Here is a 21,067-nt window from a genome sequence, read left to right on the forward strand (position 1 = left end):
AAAATGGTGTAATCCTATTGTTGTCACATGAGATTTTTCTCTGTCTCTTCGACCTCATCTCATGAAAAAATGATAATAGATTCATGTCGTCAAACTACTAATCCTAAATAACTACTAAAATTAGTACATTTGGTCCTAGTGATGATCTATGTCAACCTATATCATCTCTTTATCAAATTGTCTTGTAATGAGCTAAAATAATAAGGTCAATGATCTTTCAAGTTTACTCTTTCCACTATCAAATCTAAAGTTTGCCATAATCTTAAAAAATAACAATATCAATAAATTATTTAAAAAAAATTAAAAATACTATAAAATTAAAGTTTTAATGCAACAAATATTTAAAAATGCTATAAAAAATTTCAATTAATTTATAATCAACATCACATTCCTAACAAGTTTCAAACATTAAACTTCAACTACCTAAAACATAATTCTCATGTCAATAAGTCATTTTACAAAAGTATCTAAAAATATTATAAAAATAAATGTTTAAAATAAAACATATTTAAAATACTATAAATTACCAATTAAATATTTTCTAGTCAAAATCACATTCTTAACAAGTTTTGTTTAACTTCAACTACCTAAATCTAAATTCTCAAGTCAGTAAAGTTATTTCACAGAAGTATCTAAAAATACTATAACAAAATAAATGTTTAATACAAAAAAAATATTTTAAAGCCCTAAGATCTTTTCCTCTTCTTACCTTGTATTTAAAATACTTCTTTGGATTCATTCCATGTATGAGTTTAGAAGACCATTCAATTTGGATGCACCCAGATCAAGTTTATTAAGTGCATTGATAAATATTGTGATGTGAGCAGCTCTTCCTATTCTACCTACAAGCTTACTTGTTAATGCAACAGTTTAGAGTTTTTTTTTTTTTACATTTTTTAGTTTTCTAAAATTTGATTTTTCTATTTTTTTGTTGGAGTGAAGTGTTTCTTAAGTAATATGTTGGAATAACCACTTCACTTCTATGGTTAGGAAGTACAATTTCATGGCCCTTTACATAGGGATTGACTTAATTTAGACTTTGATGAATTAGGTACGTACGATTATTAATTAGTAGTTCTTTTTTAAAAAGTGTTGAAGTATCCACATTCTTATATTTAATATATTCTTTATTAATTGTTGATAAAAAAAAATTATTGACACAGTAAAGTTTATGAACCTAAGGGTTACTTTCCCCCCTTAAACCTTAACAATCATGAATATAAATTCTTAAGTGAAAATACATAATTTGTTATACAAGGGTAACAAATATTTTCTATTAATCATTTCCTATTCTACAGCTTGTAATTGTTAACTTGAAAGTTGAAACTTGAAGCTCATACAATATAAAAAATTACAGAAATTGATTCCATAAAAAGAAAAGGGTGCAGAAGCATTGAGGATGAGGATGAAGATGAAGTTAGTGATGAAACAATGTTTATTAGGGTTGTTAATGTTCATGAATGAGGTCGAGCATCCATGGCCAGAACGGTGCTGAGGTTGATTGGGTTCATATAGTTGGCAGAACCTGACATAATTTGTTGAACAACAAGTTTGTTTGTCTTTTCAGTTGGATGAAATGCATCCCAAAATACATGCAATTCTCTGTTGGGGCATAGGTTGGAGATTGGCAAGCATAACCCCATACCATTGTAGGGTCCTTGTCCACAACAAGCTACTTTTGATGTATCAAATCCTACCCAATTTCACAACATCAAAAATCTTAATACCAAACAACAAAATCATCTTCATTGCAACTAAGATTTTATTTGGTAATTAATTCAGTTGACATATGCTGAATATACTATAAAAAGCTATATCTTCTATCTTTCAGGGATAAAAAAAAATAATCAAGAATATTAAATTTGTCAATTCATTATTGTTGCTACTATTCTTTTACTATAATTAACTAAAAAGGTAATTTAAATTTGCTAAAAGAATAGTACCAACAAGAATAGTTCCCAACTTTGTCACCTTGTCACTGAGATGAACTAATTAACAACTTAAAAGAAATGATGATAAGAAACTAATTACCATAAGCTTTGGGATTGGTGATGAAGTCATTGTGCATCAGTGCTGTATTTGCAGCAATGAAAATGACAGTGCCAATTTTGCTGTTGAGCTCAACTATCATTTGCTCCAACTGAGGGTTGTACAATGCTGCAGCACGTTGTAGCTCAGAAGAACATTCTCCATTTTTGCCACGCATAGCCAATTCTGCAGGTGCACAACCCATTGGTCCTGTCCCTGTCACAATAACTCTTCTACCTCCCAGATCATACAGTTTCTGCATTAATACATCATGATTATTATTATCACTATAACAATGGAAATGCTTTTTGTGTCACACAGGAATTAGATGAGGAGCCCTTAACATAAACTTTGTTGTATATATTTGTTGAGAATAAAACTCAGTTCATGTATTTTTCTTTTAAGAAGTTAAATGTAAAAAGTTTTATACAAGAGTTAATAGTGTGTAAGTTTATATCAGCTTATAAAAAATATGTTCATTTTATGTTGTTATTTATGAAAGATTTATGCACTATATACCTGTAAGTGCTTTCTGTAACGAGAGATGAGAAAGTTGACATAGTCTGGGAGTGGATATTGACGAGATCTTGCAGTAGAATTCACCAGGAAGTAATTGTTTACAAAGTCATTACCACCAACAGTGATGAGAATTAAAGCTTCATTCACCAGTCTTTTGGTTCTCGAAATACCAATTAGAGAACTCATTCGTTGTTGGTACTCTTTAAAATTCTCCAATTGCTTATGCATTTTAATTATGTTCATCTGCAAAGCTTGCATGTCAGAAAACAAACTCCAATATTCCTTTTTTAGCACATTATCTTGTATCAGGTAAAATTAACTGTAGCAATATAAATTTCTGGTATCAGTTAATCAAGTACTTACAAAGTGATCTCCTGTGTCATTAAGGATTCCAACACCAGCTGAAGCAAAATTTGCACCAACTAATAGATTCTCTCTTGTTAAGTCTGGGCTCGAGTATGGCATTGTAGACTCAGCACCAAGTTCTTGACCTGAAGCAACAACACCCTCTTTATTATAGATATACATCAATTATAACGTTCAAGATGCTAAAACTACTGATAATATCTTTTGTATTCACAGATTTGTGTGAGAAAAAGTAATTAGGAGGATACTAAAAGTGGTTCAAACATGTTTTCTGTGACAAAAATTCGTGATCAACAAAACCAGCAATTACATAAACAAGTATTTAGATCAAGAATACAAAAAATTGGTTTTTGAAAACTTACTGATAAAATCAGGAATGTTGAATCCATTAGAGAAGCGCCCAGTTGGTCTGTGAGTTGGGTAGTCAATTCCATAAGGAGGGGCATTAGCACGAGCAACTGTTTGCAAATAGTTGTTGTTTCCATTGTCAACTAGAGAATCTCCGAACACAAAGAATGCTCTTGGCCTGGCTTCACTTCTAGGGACAATAACTTCAAGTACCAAAACTAAACTTAGAAGCACCGTAGGAACAAAACTTGACGAGGCTGCCATTGAAATGAACCTTTGAATTGGCTTGGTTTCTGAAGGGTTTGTTTTAGAAGTAAGATTGAGAGCTTGTTACATGGGATGAGTGTTGTTGTCCACGTAAATGTCATAAATAGGATCATTGCATGAGAATGGAGCTTCCTATTTTGGGTGCTCTTTTATTGAAGATTTTAAGTTCTAGAACTAGAAATTGTGGCAACTTTGCGAGCTTAATTGAGATGGGTTGGTGGCATTACGCAAAAACAATGTGTTCCACTTTCCAAGTTTATGCGTGCTTTGACTTTGGTTAGAAGTGTGGGTGAGATGGATGAAAATACCAATTTTTTAGATAATTAAATTATTAATACAATAATTTATTTATGTTTTTCTTATTTACAAAGATTTTGTTTAAATGATTTAAACTCGGCTTCAACAGACTAACCAATTATTAATTTTCATTGACCAATTTAATTATTTGTGGCATAAAAACTTAAAGGCTATAACATATGCTTTTAGATTGGTCAAATAAGTGTATTTTAATTTTGGGTTGCGTAATTTTGTTCTGTTTTTAATTCTTTTAAAATAAAATTATTGTTTTAAAAACTAACGTTCTTAGAACTTGATTATTTTACAAGAATTAAAAATACATTTAAACTAAATTTATATATACTATATATTTTACCATGATGTTTGGTGATGATCTTGCACAATGAAGATTTCTTTCAATGGTGGTGTTTATTTTTCATAGTAATTGTATAAGGAATTAATATTGAGCTAAGTCTACGGTGCATCGTCATTTTGTTACCCCACTTAATAAATTGTTCTTCACTTCTTCTTTTCCCACTTCTGAGGCTATTAAAATTCTACCAACGTTGGAAAAATGCTAATAAAAGATATTAATTTCTCCATTTACTTGGTAAACATGATGAAATAAAAACAAAAAAGTGGTCAATGCTTGTAATTTATCTACTCTATGTATCTTTTTTTTTTAAATTTGTATATTTAAAGTGAAAAATCATATTTATAAAAATGGTAAAACGAATTAATGGTTAAGATCTTTCAAAATAATCACGTTCTTTAAAATTAGAGTAAAATAGAGTAGCTAGTTACGCTAAACAAAACCCAGGGTCAGTGTGTTTGGTAAGCTTTGAAACTTGATTTTCTGTCTTAAACGCAGAAGCTGCTATGTGTGTAGCATCTTTCTGATATTTGACATCAAAGTAATTAATGTATACATATGAGTTGCAAAGGCAAGTCAAAGTCCAAACACAGTTATTAAGTTTGATTCATACACTTATTTTGGTGGAACAGAGGTTTAGACATACTTTATACAATTTAAGAATATATGTAATCTATAATTACTTAACATATATATATCGATAAAATACTACAAGAAAAATATGAAATAAAAATCAATTTTAGATATAAAAAATAATTAGTTGCTATGTAACTAAATTAGAGTTCATTTTAAAAATTAAAAAAAATAATTTCTAAATTAGTTTCTTGTTAAATGATTTCTAAATTGGTATCTAATTAGCTACCGAGGTTTTAACTATCAATTATTTATTTAGTTTCTAAATTTGGTAACAAAAACTTTGGTTACTAATTAGATACCAATTTAGAAACCATTTAACAATAATAGAAACTAATTTAGAAACCAAAATTTGTTTAGTCTCTAAAATGATCTCTATTTTAGTTACTATAGCAACTAATTATTTTTTGTCTTTAAAAATTGGTTTCTTTCTTGTAGGAAAAGTAGAAGTTGTACATAAAAAAAGAAAATTCACTTAATGTTAAAATATTTAGAGTGAGTGATTAATTAAGTTAGTTTCATTAAATTGAGACTGGATAGCAAATTTTATTAGTATGAAATCAGATAATATTAATGTTACCTATTTAAGCAATTCACCCTAAGTGATTAGTTTCAATGGAAACAAATTGGTTAAACAGTTTAAGAAACGTCATTGATTACAGATGTATGTGGAAATGTTTGAAGTTAAAAATTAAACACTTCATCTTTATTGTATTAACCTTTGTTATGAGTTTTTTAAGTGTTTAAATTCTATGCAATGTGAATATAAAATATTTATAAATTAGTAATTAATTAACAAATTGTCATTAATGTCTTACGACCTTCCACAAAATTGTTACGCATGCAGTAAATGTGATTGAACGAAATATAGTGCACTTTTTTTTACATATTTAATGTATAAACTATTGGCTTTTTCGGTGAGACATTGATTATTTGATCCATCTAACTATTTCAATTAACTAAGACGTTGTATTAAATTAAATTACTCTAATGCTATTGGCTGTAAAATAACTCTACAACTTAGACTATTTCTTGCGTATCTTACTCTTGGGCATAAAATCCAACATCTTTCGCTTTTAACTTCATTTATAGTAGTAGAAGAAATTATTTGATATTGCTCACCTACATCTCACATGTCACATGGTACACATAATACATTTGACATCAATTTTAAAATATTTATTATATCAATTTTATCGTACATATATATAAATGTCATTAATGTAAAAAGTCCATAATATTTTATATTATTTTATAATCAATGTATAATATAAAAAAATTACATTAAATTTAAATATTATAACCAATTTAAAAAAGTGAATTGAAGAACATAAAACAATACTTAACTTCAACTACGAAAATACCTATTACATCGAATTTTTGTCTAGAACCAATGAAATGAATCCTTTTTACATTGGTTCACCGATCAGAATTAATATAATAATTTTTTTAAAAATATATTATATCGGTTATGAATACAACCGATTTAATATCTATGATACAAATTAAAAAAATATTACTGCTTAATGTGATTATGAATATTTTATAAAAAATTACAAAAATATCATATTTTACATCGATTTTCATTTAACATTTTAATAATTTGTCGCAAAATTTGTATTTTGTACTAGTTTAATTTTGGAGTAAAGATTAAGTGTATTTATATTATTTTTTTCTTTAGTCTAACAAGATATCTTTTAAAAATAAATGTTTTACATAAGTGTTAAGCACTGAAATAGAGATATATCTTTAAGAATAAATGTCTTACTTAAATCTGAAGCACTGAAATGATCAATAATTTCAAAATGACTGACCGCAATTAATGATCTTAAAGGATTTAAGATTAAAATATTGAAGTTGTTTATCAGGAAAAAAAAAATTTCAAACCACTCCTACCCTTGACATTTGATTCGAGATTTGTTTCAATAGGGTGAAAAGTTACATATACTAAGAAGTTGATGTGAATGATAAGTTACACACCCCTCCACTCTTAAATTACTTTTGACCACATTTGAAGAAATAGATAGTGATGGTCTAGAAGAGACTATGAGGTTGGTGTAAATGGGATTTCAGAGGAACGACTTGTAATTTATTGTTTGGGGATAGAAGGTGATTCAGGTGTAGAAATATTAGGTCAAAACCTTTCATAACTTTAGACTCAATAAGTGAGAACATAGGAAAACAACGCAGAAATAACGTCAGAAGAGCGTTTATGGTGGCACAATCTAATTATCAAACTCTTCTCAAATCTTTACTACAAGAAAATCATAAAATAAAAACCAATTTCTAAACACTAAAATAATTAGTTACAATATTAACTAAATTAGAGACCATTTTAAAAACTAAAACAAAAATTGGTTTCTAAATTAGTTTCTATTAATGTTAAATAGTTTCTAAATTGGTATCTAATTAGCTACCAAGGTTTTAGAAACCAAATTTAGAAACTAAATAATTGGTAGTTAAAACATTAGTTGCTAATTAGATACTAGTTTAGAAACTATTTAACAATAATAGAAACTAATTTAGAAACCAATTTTTGTTTTAGTTTCTAAAATGGTCTCTAATTTAGTTACTATTGCAACTAATTATTTTGATCTCTAAAAATTGATTTCTATTTCATGATTTTTTTTTTAGTGTTTTACTCTATCAGCCAATTTTTTTTCCAACCTATTTATAGAACCTATTTACAATTTTTTCCAACCTATTTATAAAAATCTACAAAATTTACTAAAACCGTATCTAATAAATGTTTTGTGAAATATCAAAAGAAAGTGAAGTCATACTAATATAGACTATAATTACATTTTATCTTAATTAGTATATATACAGTAAATTAATATAATGTCATTTACTTATTATTACTATTTATTTAAAATTTTCAGAATGATTACAAATTATAAGAAAGAAATACTTTATATAAATTGATTATTCAAATTTTATACAAAAATAATTGTAAAAAAATATTTTTTATTAACTTTTGTAACGTTATAAAAATAATACACATTATTAATGATTATATATATATAATAAAACACAAAGTAAAACAGGTAATATAACTAATACCCAATTATTAGAAAAAGCCAAAAAAAATCCCTATTTGGTTCAGAATAGGCTCTCTAAGTCAAGCAGTGGCGTGACAAATGCATGCATAGCGTCAATGGGAACAAAAAATTTCGGCGTAGATGCCTCTTCTATTCAACTTGGGTTATGGCAGTATAAGAATCAGCAGCTACCATACTACTCTCTCACCATTAATATTCCTTCTATTACCTCTTTTTGCAGATGATGCACTTTTTGGATTCCAATTTCCATGGTATGTTCTTTCTTCTTATTTATGTTTTGCTTTTTCTGAGCTCTGTTTGGGAGTTAGGATCAGCGTCTACATCATCGCAGCTTCAATTGGAAGCAAACGCTATAATCAATAGTGGATGGTGGAATCTCTCCTCCTCAGATTCACATCATATTTGTTCATTGAATCATGGTATACATTGCAATGCTGTTGGAAGTGTAATTGGTATCAAATATCAGTGTTCCCAAGGACAGATTCAATTAGCAACACTAAACCTCTCGGTTTTCAAGAATTTAGAATCCTTTGAGGTCGTCTATTGTAGTTTACACGGCACTATCCCACCTGAAATAGGAAATCTTCCCAAACTTACTCATCTTGATTTTTGTTATAATTCTCTTAGTGGTAAAATACCTTTCACGATGGGAAATCTTTTAGAACTCACTTATCTTCATTTTTCTCACAATTCACTTTATGGGGAGATACCTTCTACAATAGGAAATCTTTCTAAACTCAATGATCTTGATTTATCCTACAACTCTTTTCAAGGTGAAATACCTTCCACAATAGGAAATCTTTCAAAACTTACTATTCTTGATTTATCCTACAATTCTCTTGAAGGTGAAATACCTCTTACAATTGGAAATCTTTCAAAACTTTTTTATCTTGATTTATCCCACAATTCTTTTCATGGGGAGATACCTCCTACAATAGGAAATCTTTCCAATCTCACTCATCTTCATTTATCCTCTAATACTCTTCAAGGTGAAATACCTCCCACAGTTGGAAATCTAACCCAACTATGGAGCCTGGCAATCTCTAACAACTACATTGAAGGTCCCATTTTTTTTGAATTGTCATTCCTGCAAAATCTTAATGTTGCAAATCTATCTTACAATAAAATCAATGGAACATTGCCCCTTTTGCTTTCAAACCTTAGGAACCTTAAAAATCTTGACATTTCACACAATCTACTCACTGGCTCCCTAAAACCCTTCTCAGTACAAGATTTTCCATCCTTAGAAAGTCTGGACCTAAGCTACAATAATCTTACCGGTCTACCTTTACTTTTGAATGCCTATAATATGGACCTTTCCTTCAATAATTTGAAGGGTCCCATTCCAAATGGTTTAAATCCATATGTGCTAAAAGGGAACAAAGGCGTATGCAGTGACATTTTACATGTACAAACGGAATACCAATTCCACCCTTGTTTAGTCCGCCACAGGAAACTAACCAAGAATCAGAATCGGTTGGTCATAATTTTTTCTGTCACCATTTTTCTAATTATGATCTTCTCTAAACTTCTATATCTGAGACACAATCGCACTGTAGTCAAGAACAAAGATGCAAGGTTAACAAAAATATCTAAGAATGGGGACTTGTTCTGCATATGGAACTATGACGGAAGCATAGCCTATGAAGACATCATTATAGCAACTGAAGACTTTGACCTCAAATATTGTATCGGAACAGGTGCATACGGGTGTGTTTATAGGGCTCAACTACCAAGTGGAAAGATTGTTGCGGTGAAAAAACTCCACGGCTTTGATGCAACGGTCTCCACATTTGATGAGAGTTTCAGAAACGAAGCCAAAGTATTGTCAGAAATAAAGCACCGACTTATCGTCAAGCTCCATGGATTTTGTTTGCACAAAAGAATCATGTTTTTGATCTATGAGTACATGGAGAAAGGAAGCTTGTTTTCTGTCTTGTATGATGACATGGAAGCAATGGAATTCGATTGGAAAAAGAGGGTTAACACAGTGAAAGGCATTGCACATGCTCTCTCATATCTTCATCATGATTGTGTCCCTCCAATAGTGCATAGAGACATATCAGCATGCAATGTGTTACTTAACTCCAACTGGGAGCCTACTGTTTCTGACTTTGGCATAGCTCGATTTCTGAACCTTGATTCATCCAATCGAACTATAGTTGCTGGAACCATTGGATACATAGCTCCAGGTAAATTGTTCATATTTTTCTCTAGTTTTGTTTGTTTATATATTTGTGATTTGCAACAAATCAGGTCGAATGAAAATACATACAAGAAGCAGATGAAGTAGTTTTTTACATTTTTATTTTCAGTTATTTTCCTTTGGATGTTTGATTGTGTTGTTGAAAATATGCAGAGCTTGCATATACAATGGTTGTGAATGAAAAGTGTGATGTGTATAGCTTTGGAGTGGTGGCGCTGGAAACTTTGATGGGAAAACATCCTAAGGATATACTCTCATCACTTCAATCAACTTCTACAGTATGTGAAATATTGGACCAACGTCTTCCACACCCAACAGTTTCAGTTTTACAAGACATAGTTGTTGTTGCCATTGTGGCCTATGCGTGCTTAAATCCCAATCCTTGCTCTCGCCCAACAATGAAATGCATCTCTCAATGTTTTCTTACTCGGCTCACACCAATTAACATTCCTTTACATCATATTTCATTGCAGCAGCTCATGAGTCGAGAACTCACCCACTACTTAAAATTGTGAACATTCTGAAATCTTTAGTCCAAATTTATTTTGTAACAACTTTCAATAAAGATTTTGTAGTTGTTTATCAGTTGACTAGTGATAAGTGTCAATGTGTAGTATTTATAATTGAGAAAATTGAACAATTTGAAACTTAAATTGTTGTTTAATGTCAGAAAATTACCTTAACCTGAGAATATTGAATCTTATTATATATTTTGAATTAGAAAACAAATGAAAAAATTTAATCTCAATTTTTATGTAAAATTCAGATGAATGTGAAGCATTAAAAAGAAAGAAAACACTTATAGATTGGATAAATAAAATAAAGAAAGAAATTGAAAGAAATTTTTTGTTATAGAACATAGGAAAATATATGGAAAAGAATTCAGAGAATGGTGTCATATGAACCCTAACTCAACTCATAGACTCCTATTTTCCAAATTCAAACGTACAATTTTCTGTCGCTGATAAACTCGAAAGTCACGTAAATAAATTGCTCTTAAAATTTAATTTAATAAATTCACGTAACCTTAAGAAAAGAAAAACTAGGTCGTGGCCAATTGTTTTGAGGGAATTACTTACTACACCCCCACCCCATTTTTGAACCTGCACCCCTTATATTTCAGTGAAATTACCAAATTGGTTCGGTTACTCCTCCCTCACTCACTCCACCCCATCACCAATGTCACCCCACCGCCCCGTCATCACAGTACCTCATAATGAACTTAGAAGAAGAAAAACAAAAAAATCATTCCATAATACTTTTTTAGAACACATTTCTAAATAAGAATCATTTTAAAAAACACTATCTAAAAAACTATTATACACGTTTTGAAAAGTTTAAATTTTTTTTCAAAATTTTTTTAAATGTATTTTATGAATTAGTTTCTATTTTATGAGTTTTTTTAGTGAGTTCAATAAGGTTTCAAAGACTCCGATAAAAATGACAACAAAGTTTATTTCTTGAGATTTATGTTCAATAACACATTTATTAATCATTTCATTCTTTTCCTTTTAAGACATAGATGGTATCATGTTCACTTCACCCTTTAAAAGATAAATATATTCTGGTTGTATAAAGATTGTTTCCATCTTGAAGTCAAATTTGGTGGTGATATTTTTCATTTCTTGATTTTTTTTTCTTGTTCTCATATAAAATTCCAATTATTGGATTTTCAAGAATAACACAACAAAGAAAAAAAAAACAAGAATAAAAGAAAACATTTTGATTGAAACTGGAAAATTTTGTACCCAAAATCAATATAAGTTTCTACCAGATGATCTCTTCTATTAGACGGTATTTGATTGAAGTCTTTAATAACAGAGCCATTAAAATATTTTTTTAAGTGACTCCAAATTGCGGTAACGATGGAGCTATGAAGTACACTTGCTAGCATTTCTTTGAATAAACATTCCTATTCATTGCACATGTTTGTGAGAGCATAGGCAACAACGCAGAAAGGCTTTCAAATATTCAAAAGTTGGCTAAAGTGAGGCAAAATAACGTCAGAAGAGCGTGGCACAGTCAAAAGCGGCACAACGTTGTGGAATTCTCTGCTACAAAAGTTAACATCTCATAATCAAACTCTTTTTCAGTCTCAATTTTTTACTCTATCGGCAAATTTTTTTCCAACCTATTTATAAAAGCTAAGTACAATTTTTTTCCAACATATTTATAAAACCTATTTATAAAAATGTAGAAAAATCACTACAACCGTATCTAACAAAACTAATTGTGAAATATCAAAAGAAAGTGAAGTCATACTAATATGGACTATAATTACATTTTATCTTAATTAGTATAAATACAGTAAATAAATATAATATCATTTACTTATTATTACTTTTATTGTATTTAATATTATTATTCATTTAAAATTTTCAGAATGATTACGAATTATAAGAAAGAAATATTTTAAATTGTGTAGAACCAGAGATACCTATTATTCACTTTTTTATGGTAATAAAATTAAAATAATAAAATAAGATATCATAATAATTTTTAAAATATAAATCGATTATTCAAATTTTATAAAAAATAATTGTTAAAAAATATTTTTTATTAACTTTTGTAACGTTATAAAAATAATACACATTATTAATGATTATATATATAATAAAACACAAAGAAGTAAAACAGGTAATATAATTAATACCCAATGATTAGAAAAGGCCAAAAAAATCCCTATTTGGTTCAGATTAGATTCTCTAAGTCAAGTAGTGGCGTGACAGATGCATGCATAGCATCAATGGGGACAAAAGCCTTGTGGAATTTCCCCGTAGATGCTTCTTCTATTCAACTTGGGTTATGACAGTATAAGAATCAGCAGCTACCATACTACTCATTCATCATTAACTTTCCTTCTATTACCTCTTTTTGCAGATGATGCAGTTTTTGGATTCCAATTTCCATGGTATGTTCTTTATTCTTATTTACGTTTTGCTTTTTCTGAGCTCTGTTTTGGAGTTAGGATCAGCGTCTACACCATCGCAGCTTCAATTGGAAGCAAACGCTATAATCAATAGTGGATGGTGGAATCTCTCTTCTTCAGATTCACATCATATTTGTTCATTGAATCATGGTATACATTGCAATGTTGTTGGAAGTGTAATTGGTATCAAATATCAGTGTTCCGAAGGACGGATTCAATTAGCAACACTAAACCTCTCGGTTTTCAAGAATTTAGAATCCTTTGAGGTCACCCATTGTAGTCTACATGGCACTATCCCACCTGAAATAGGAAATCTTCTCAAACTTACTCATCTTGATTTTTGTTATAATTCTCTAAGTGGTAAAATACCTTTCACGATAGGAAATCTTTTGGAACTTACTTATCTTCATTTTTCTCACAATTCACTTCATGGGAAGATACCTTCTACAATAGGAAATCTTTTCAAACTCAATGATCTTGATTTATCCTATAACTCTCTTCAGGGTGAAATACCTTCCACAATAGGAAATCTTTCAAAACTTACTATTTTTGATTTATCCTACAATTCTCTTGAAGGTAAAATACCTCCTACAATTGGAAATCTTTCCAAACTTTTTCATCTTGATTTATCCCACAATTCTTTCCATGGGGAGATACCTCCTACAATAGGAAATCTTTCAAATCTCACTTATCTTCATTTATCCTTCAATACTCTTCAAGGTGAAATACCTCCCACAATTGGAAATCTAACCCAACTATGGAGCCTGGTAATCTCTAACAACTATATTGAAGGCTTCATTCCTTTTGAATTGTCATTCTTGCGAAATCTTGTTTTTGTAAATCTATCTTACAATAAAATCAATGGAACCTTGTTCCTTTCACTTTCAAACCTTAGGAACCTTAAAAATCTAGACATTTCACACAATCTACTCACTGGTCCCCTAAAACCCTTCTCAGTACAAGATTTTCCATCCTTAGAAAGTTTGAACCTAAGCTACAATAATCTTATCGGTCTACCTCTACTTTTGAATGCCTATAAAGTGGACCTTTCCTTCAATAATTTGAAGGGTCCCATTCCAGATGGTTTAAATCCATATGTGCTAAAAGGGAACAAAGGCGTATGCAGTGACATTTTACATGTACAAACGGAATACCAATTCCAACCTTGTTTAGTCCGCCACAAGAAACTAACCCAAAGTCAGAATCGGTTGATCATAATTCTTTCTGTCACCATTTTTCTAATCATGATCTTCTCTAAACTTCTATTTCTAAGACACAATCGCACTGTAGTCAAGAACAAAGATGCAAGGTTAACAAAAATATCTAAGAATGGGGACTTGTTTTGCATATGGAACTATGACGGAAGCATAGCCTATGAAGACATCATTACAGCAACTGAAGACTTTGACCTCAAATATTGTATCGGAACAGGTGCATACGGGTGTGTTTATAGGGCTCAACTACCAAGTGGCAAGATTGTTGCTGTGAAAAAACTCCACGGCTTTGATGCAACGGTCTCCACATTTGATGAGAGTTTCAGAAACGAAGCCAAAGTATTGTCAGAAATAAAGCATCGACATATCGTCAAGCTCCATGGATTTTGTTTGCACAAAAGAATCATGTTTTTGATCTATGAGTACATGGAGAAAGGAAGCTTGTTTTCTGTCTTGTATGATGACATGGAAGCAATGGAATTCGATTGGAAAAGGAGGGTTAACACAATGAAAGGCATTGCACATGCTCTCTCATATCTTCATCATGATTGTGTCCCTCCAATAGTGCATAGAGACATATCAGCATGCAATGTGTTACTTAACTCCAACTGGGAGCCTACTGTTTCTGACTTTGGCATATCTCGATTTCTGAACCTTGATTCATCCAATCGAACTATAGTTGCTGGAACCATTGGATACATAGCTCCAGGTAAATTGTTCATATTTTTCTCTAGTTTTGTGTGTTTATATATTTGTGATTTGATGCAAATCAAGCCGAATGAAAATACATACAAGAAGTATATGAATTAGTTTTTTACATTTTTATTTTCAGTTATTTTCATTTGGATGTTTGATTGTGATGTTGAAAATATGCAGAGCTTGCGTATACAATGGTTGTGAATGAAAAGTGTGATGTGTATAGCTTCGGAGTGGTGGCGCTGGAAACTTTGATGGGAAAACATCCTAAGGATATACTCTCATCACTTCAATCAACTTCTACAATATGTGAAATATTGGACCAACGTCTCCCACACCCAACCGTTTCAGTTTTACAAGACATAGTTGTTGTTGCCATTGTGGCCTTTGCGTGCTTAAATCCAAATCCTTGCTCTCGCCCAACAATGAAATGCATCTCTCAATGTTTTCTTACTCGACTCACACCATTCAACATTCCTTTACATCATATTTCATTACAGCAGCTCAGGAGTCGAGAACTCACCCACTACTTAAAATTGTGAACATTCTGAAATCTTTAGTCCAAATTTATTTTATAACAACTTTCAATAAAAAATTTGTAGTTGTTTATCAGTTGACTAGTGATAAGTGTCAATGTGTAGTATTTATAATTGAGAAAATTGAATACTTTGAAACTTAAATTGTTGTTTAATGTCATAAAATTACTTTAATATGAGAATTATTGAATCCAATTATATATTTTGAATCAGGAAACAAATGAAGAAATTTAATCCAAATTTTTGTGTAAATTTAAGATATATGTGAAGCATTAAAAAGAAAGAAAAGACTTATAGATTGAATCACAAGAAAAAGTAAAGAAGGAAATTCAAAGAAATTTTTTGTTACTAGAAATATATGGAAAATAAGAATTTAGAGAATGGTATCATATGATTGGTGGTTCTAGAGTCTAAAGTCCAATGATTGGTAAATAGCGTATTTGAGACATTAAATTCAACATAAAATGGTAACTTACCAAAATATGTCTACAAACACATACTTGAATATGTCATGAACACATATACCTTTTGGTTTTTCATGTTACTAAGGAAAGAACTTACTCTTTCTAACTCCTCATGGTTGAGTTGTGGGACAAACCCTCCTTGATTCTGCAATTCTTCTCAACACGAGGTTTGTCTACATTTTCGAGTTTATAAATCACAAAAAACAATTGATACACACTTGGATCATGACAAATATGCAACAATAAAATCTGCAATTGTGTACAATGATGGATATCAGAGGCTATGTGGGCAGCAATAAAGATTTCAATTAGGTTTATACAACAATTCTACACAGTTAAAGACTCTCGAAGATCAAAATCTCTCATATAAAAAATAAAAAAAAGAATAATTCTCATTTATAATTTCTCATTACGTACATTGAATATATATATATATATATATATATATATATATAAATGGACAAGATAATATGATAATCTTACACCTTAATAAAAAAGTGAGATTTATAATATGAAATGAAAGATAAAATATATACAAAATTAAAGTCCAAATAAATATCAAATTAAAACTAATATAACATAGTTAAAACCATTGAAATAAACATAAAAGGTTTCTTAAAATAATTCAGCAAAGAATTCAAGATGTCATCACATTTTCTTTTTCCTTAACAACATCTAACTTTGCCGTTTTAATATTTTATAAAAAAAATATATATAACATTACTCAATTTACTATACGAACCCTAACTCAACTCATAGACTCCTATTTTCCAAATTCAAACGTACAATTTTCTGTCGCTGATAAACTCAAAAGTCACGTAAATAAATTGCTCTTAAAATTTAATTTAATAAATTCACGTAACCTTAAAAATAGAAAAACTAGGTCGTGGCCAATTGTTTTGAGGGAATTACTTACTATATGCCACCCCATTTTTGAACCTGCACCACCTTATATTTCGGTGAAATTACCAAAGTGCTCCGTCCACTCCTCCCTCACTCACTCCACCCCATCACCAATGTCACCCCACCGCCCCGTCATCACAATGAACTTAGAAGAAGAAAAACAAAAAAATCATTCCATAATACTCTTTTTAAAACACATTTCTAAATAAGAAACAATTTAAAAAACACATTCTGAAAAAGGTATTATATACGTTTTGAAAAGTTTGTTAAGAAATCTTTTTCAAAAGTTCTTTTTAGAATGTATTTCATGAATTCCTAAAAGTTTATTTTGAAATTTTTTCTAACAGACAATACGAAACTCTCTCTAGAGAAAGGTAATATAGTCTTTTCAAAAACTGTGAGGGTGCAGGTTCAAATTAAGGGAATGCAGGAAGCAATAGGTTTTGAGTTCTTATATGAGCAGCACATGGCCCAAATTATATCATGGAACAGCATTAGTGATAAGATCTATGCTAAGTAAAATATAAAAAAAAAACATATTAAGTAGTCTTTCCAATTTCAAAAAATCCTTTAAATTAAACGTTAATAAAATATATTAACTTTGGAACAAAATTAGTAGATATTTATTATTACTCTATGGACCTTAGAAGAAAAATTGGAACAAATTGACGATTTATTAGTTATTCTTTTATTTTTTTTATTAGATGTTGAAGCTTTAATTGGGTAAGAACCGTGTTCGTACAAGAATTGACATGAAAATTATGAGTGATTAAAACTAAGTGTAAGAATGTTAAGATGATTGATTGTGGAATAGAGAGAAGAATTTTGTGGGTCAGTAATGAACCGTAACGGTGTTCTACCATGCAGCACTATGCTGTTTGAAAATACCTGAAATTGAAGTGGAATGATAAGAAGGTGTGAAAGAGAATGGTAGATGTAATTGAGCCCTTAAAGATGAACATAATAATATAGCTGAAAAGATGTTTCAACCACCACTTGAACTACAGGAGATGATTGCTATCAATTCAGATGAACAGATAGAGTGGACAAAATAATAATGTAGCAGAATAGATGTTTTAACCAGAAAGTTTAACAATCTCACTCAGAGTATTTCATTTCCCACTCAAATGGATGAATCCATTTCCCTTCACATCTTCCACAGTGTGACCATTATTTTTCATCTTCTGCTGCTGAGTAGGTTCCTCCTTGTCCTTTTCTTCATTCAACCCTGCATCATCTGATTCTTCTTCTTCTGATTCAAGTGCTTGAATCAAACTCAGCAAGCAAGTCTCTACATCTTCATTCACACACTTAGGCATGAGATTTTCAGCAACATCAGCAGGAGTCACATTGGTCACTTCCAACAAATTGGAAATCCTTGGAAACAAATGGTGTGAGTCAACATCCAAGTAGTTCTTGGCAAGCACCTTGAATGCTTCAAATCGGCAATAGGACAATTCAATGTGCTTGTCCATCCTACCTGTCCTAATAAGAGCAGGATCAAGCTTGTCCACAAAGTTGGTTGTGAAAATGATAATCCTCTCTCCCCCACATGCTGACCAAATACCATCAATAAAATTCAACAACCCAGACAGAGTTACCTTACTACTCTTGTTACTCTCCTCTTCTTCCTTTTTATTAGGATCTTTTGGTTCCTCTTCCTCACTCCTTTCCTTCCTCATGTTCCTCTGCCCAGTGAGATCAAGTGAGCAATCAATGTCTTCCACAACTATAATAGCCTTGCTAGAAGTTTCAATCAACAGCTTCCTCAACTCAGTGTTGTCCTTCACTGCTGTCAGCTCAAGATCGTATACATCATAGTTCATGAAATTAGCCATTGCAGCTATCATAGTAGACTTACCAGTCCCAGGAGGACCATAGAGTAAATAGCCCCGCTTCCAAGCCTTTCCAATCTTGGCATAGTAATCCTTCCCATTCCTGAACTTAACCAGGTCGTTGATGATCTCTTCCTTCTTCCTTTGCTCCATTGCAAGAGTCTCGAACGTTGCAGGGTGCTCAAATACTATGTGGCTCCACTTTGACTGTTTGTAACCATACCAACCACTGCTTGGATTGTTGGTGTACAACTTCCTTTGCCTGTTTCTCAAGGCAATCTCCTTCCCCTCTTCCAAGACATGTTTGATGTAAGCCACAGTGATGAGATCCCTGTGCTTTTTATGGAAAGTTAGCTTGAAATACCTCTTACCATCCAGGGGAGAGTAATAAGAGAAAGAATAGGCATGAGGGTTAGAAGCAGTCTTGCTAGCAGCCCACCAAAGCTTCACACCTTGGAACTCATCAGTAACCTCTTCATCATCATCCATGCTGAGCACCAGAGGGTTCTGACTATCTTTCACCACTTCAGCTTTGAGCCTTTTGGCTAGTTGGGAAGAGTTCTCACTGAGGTAAGTTTGGATGGCAGTGTAAGCTTCACTACGTTTGAGCCTCTCGCCTGAGAACTCAGGGAAGGTGATTTGCACATAAGGGTACAACAAATTCACGACTTTCTGAGTGTGGATTTGTAGAGTGTCACGAAGTGCAGCCGGGAAAAAACGCTCTATGATGGCATAGAGAAACATGATTGTGGCCATCAATGAGCCCATTTGTGTCCATAGTTCCCCCATCCAAAACACAGTACACTAAGAGTAATGTGTATGTGTGTGTTGTGTGTTATTTTACTTGGCTAGGGATGCACATTATATAAGAAGTAGAAAAGGGTGTTTTGTTTTTGGGTGGTGTCCCAAGAAGAGAATCTGAGTTGAAGTGGAAGAGGTCGGTGGCAGTGGCATAGTAAAGTTTTTGTTGGAAGCGAATCCATTTGACAGTGAGTGATGTTTGCCAAGTCCAAACCACTTTGGAGTGGAAAACTTGGTCCCCCCCATGTTTGTCAGGTACGATGGAAGCTAAGGCATGTTTGGATCAAATCGACTTCTCCTCCAACTAATAATGCTTAGCCCACATTTCCAACTTCCCACCACTTGTCTGAATCAAAATCCATTTTCCACACTTCTCTTCTCTTTTTCTTCTTTCCTTTACAAAACTCTTCACAAATTTATTTCAACTTAAAAGGTTGTTCTATTTGGATTATGGAGAAAATCTCTAAAAATTGGAGATACTAATCTGATTTGAGAGGAGAGGAAAGTATGAAAAATGTAAGGTTATTTGGATTAAAGTATTTGAATTTATATGAAAAGTTTATTGAAATTTGTGAGTAGTAGTATAAATAAATTTTTAATTTTTTAAAAAGGTATAAACTTTAAATTTTTTGTTTTTAAAAATATTTAAATAATAAAATATGAGATATTTTTTATAGATTTGAATTAATTAAAATTTTATAAATTATGTTTGAAGTAACATTGAATAATTATTTTTAAAAGAATTACAAAATTATTTATATTTTCAACTTCAAATAAATTTTGATGTAAGAAAAATATTTTTATTATTGCTATTATTATTATTTAAGAATGTAATTTATATTTATTATTATTGTTTTGAAAATTTATTTTAATTACAATTAATATTTATAATGTTTTTATTTTTTATATATTATTACTATTTTAAATTTAAAATATATTATTATTATTTCATAATCTTTACATTTTTAATACTAATTTATTTTCTTTAAATATTATTATATAAATACATTTATATTATTATTATATAAATATGTTTATTTTACTATTACATTATATTATAATAATTAATTATTTATAAATTTTATAACATAATCATTTAATACATAATCGATTATGTTACGCATTTTATATAATCCATTAGTCGACTATCTTATAAGATTTGCAATATAATTGATTATATATTAAATAACGTATTGATTATATATTAAATAACGTAATTGATTATGTTATAAATTTTATAATTAATTATTTTATTTTTATTTCTATTATAAATATATAATATTTTTATTTTTATTCTAAATATATTTAATATTTAATATTTTTATTTTATTATATAATTAATTATTTTATATTAATTAAGAGTAATTTTAGCTTTTTAATACGTATTATATAAATTTCTTTGATTTTCTTTGCTTGTCTTCACATTATTATGTAGGGAACTGTTTTGATTCTTCTTCCAAATTTTTCAATCTTTAAATTTGAATGGATTTAAACATATTTAATTCTTACTTTTCTATTCGAAAAATATTATTCACTCAAATCCAAACAAACATAAATGTTTTTTCATTTTCTTTTACTTTTAGTTTACATGTCTTCTCTTCATTTCCTTTT

General features: G+C 30.4%; 4 protein-coding genes across 5 annotated transcripts; 2 read left to right on the forward strand and 2 right to left on the reverse strand.

The window, feature by feature from the left end:
• Positions 1-1,168: 1,168 nt before the first annotated feature.
• Positions 1,169-3,619, reverse strand: LOC137826633 (GDSL esterase/lipase At5g33370). The gene is made up of 5 exons (XM_068632687.2): positions 3,276-3,619; positions 2,911-3,038; positions 2,548-2,790; positions 2,032-2,284; positions 1,169-1,693 (listed from the first exon to the last, which is right to left on the reverse strand). Exons 1-5 carry the CDS (start codon positions 3,523-3,525, stop codon positions 1,455-1,457), a joined length of 1,113 nt encoding a protein of 370 aa, XP_068488788.1. The 5' UTR covers positions 3,526-3,619; the 3' UTR covers positions 1,169-1,454.
• Positions 3,620-8,065: 4,446 nt separating this feature from the next.
• Positions 8,066-10,726, forward strand: LOC137823547 (uncharacterized). Its single transcript, XM_090293497.1, has 2 exons — positions 8,066-10,064; positions 10,232-10,726. Exons 1-2 carry the CDS (start codon positions 8,093-8,095, stop codon positions 10,591-10,593), a joined length of 2,334 nt encoding a protein of 777 aa, XP_090149623.1. The 5' UTR covers positions 8,066-8,092; the 3' UTR covers positions 10,594-10,726.
• Positions 10,727-12,837: 2,111 nt separating this feature from the next.
• On the forward strand, positions 12,838-15,597 carry LOC150025356 (MDIS1-interacting receptor like kinase 2-like). 2 transcript variants are annotated; one of them, XM_090293496.1, is made up of 3 exons: positions 12,915-12,989; positions 14,379-14,930; positions 15,098-15,597. In XM_090293496.1, the coding sequence occupies exons 1-3, from the start codon at positions 12,959-12,961 to the stop codon at positions 15,457-15,459; spliced, it is 945 nt and encodes a 314-aa protein (XP_090149622.1). In that variant the 5' UTR covers positions 12,915-12,958; the 3' UTR covers positions 15,460-15,597. The 2 variants fall into 2 exon arrangements, with proteins under 2 accessions (XP_090149621.1, XP_090149622.1); XM_090293495.1 differs by having other exon boundaries at positions 12,838-14,930.
• A 2,163-nt stretch (positions 15,598-17,760) lies between these two features.
• LOC137826631 (AAA-ATPase ASD, mitochondrial) lies at positions 17,761-19,577 on the reverse strand. Its single transcript, XM_068632683.2, has one exon. It carries the CDS (start codon positions 19,442-19,444, stop codon positions 17,933-17,935), a length of 1,512 nt encoding a protein of 503 aa, XP_068488784.1. The 5' UTR covers positions 19,445-19,577; the 3' UTR covers positions 17,761-17,932.
• Between the last annotated feature and the right edge of the window lie 1,490 nt (positions 19,578-21,067).

This window comes from Phaseolus vulgaris, chromosome 8 (assembly GCF_051622355.1).
Source record: "Phaseolus vulgaris cultivar YP4 chromosome 8, ASM5162235v1, whole genome shotgun sequence".
Classification (NCBI taxonomy): Eukaryota; Viridiplantae; Streptophyta; class Magnoliopsida; order Fabales; family Fabaceae; genus Phaseolus; species Phaseolus vulgaris.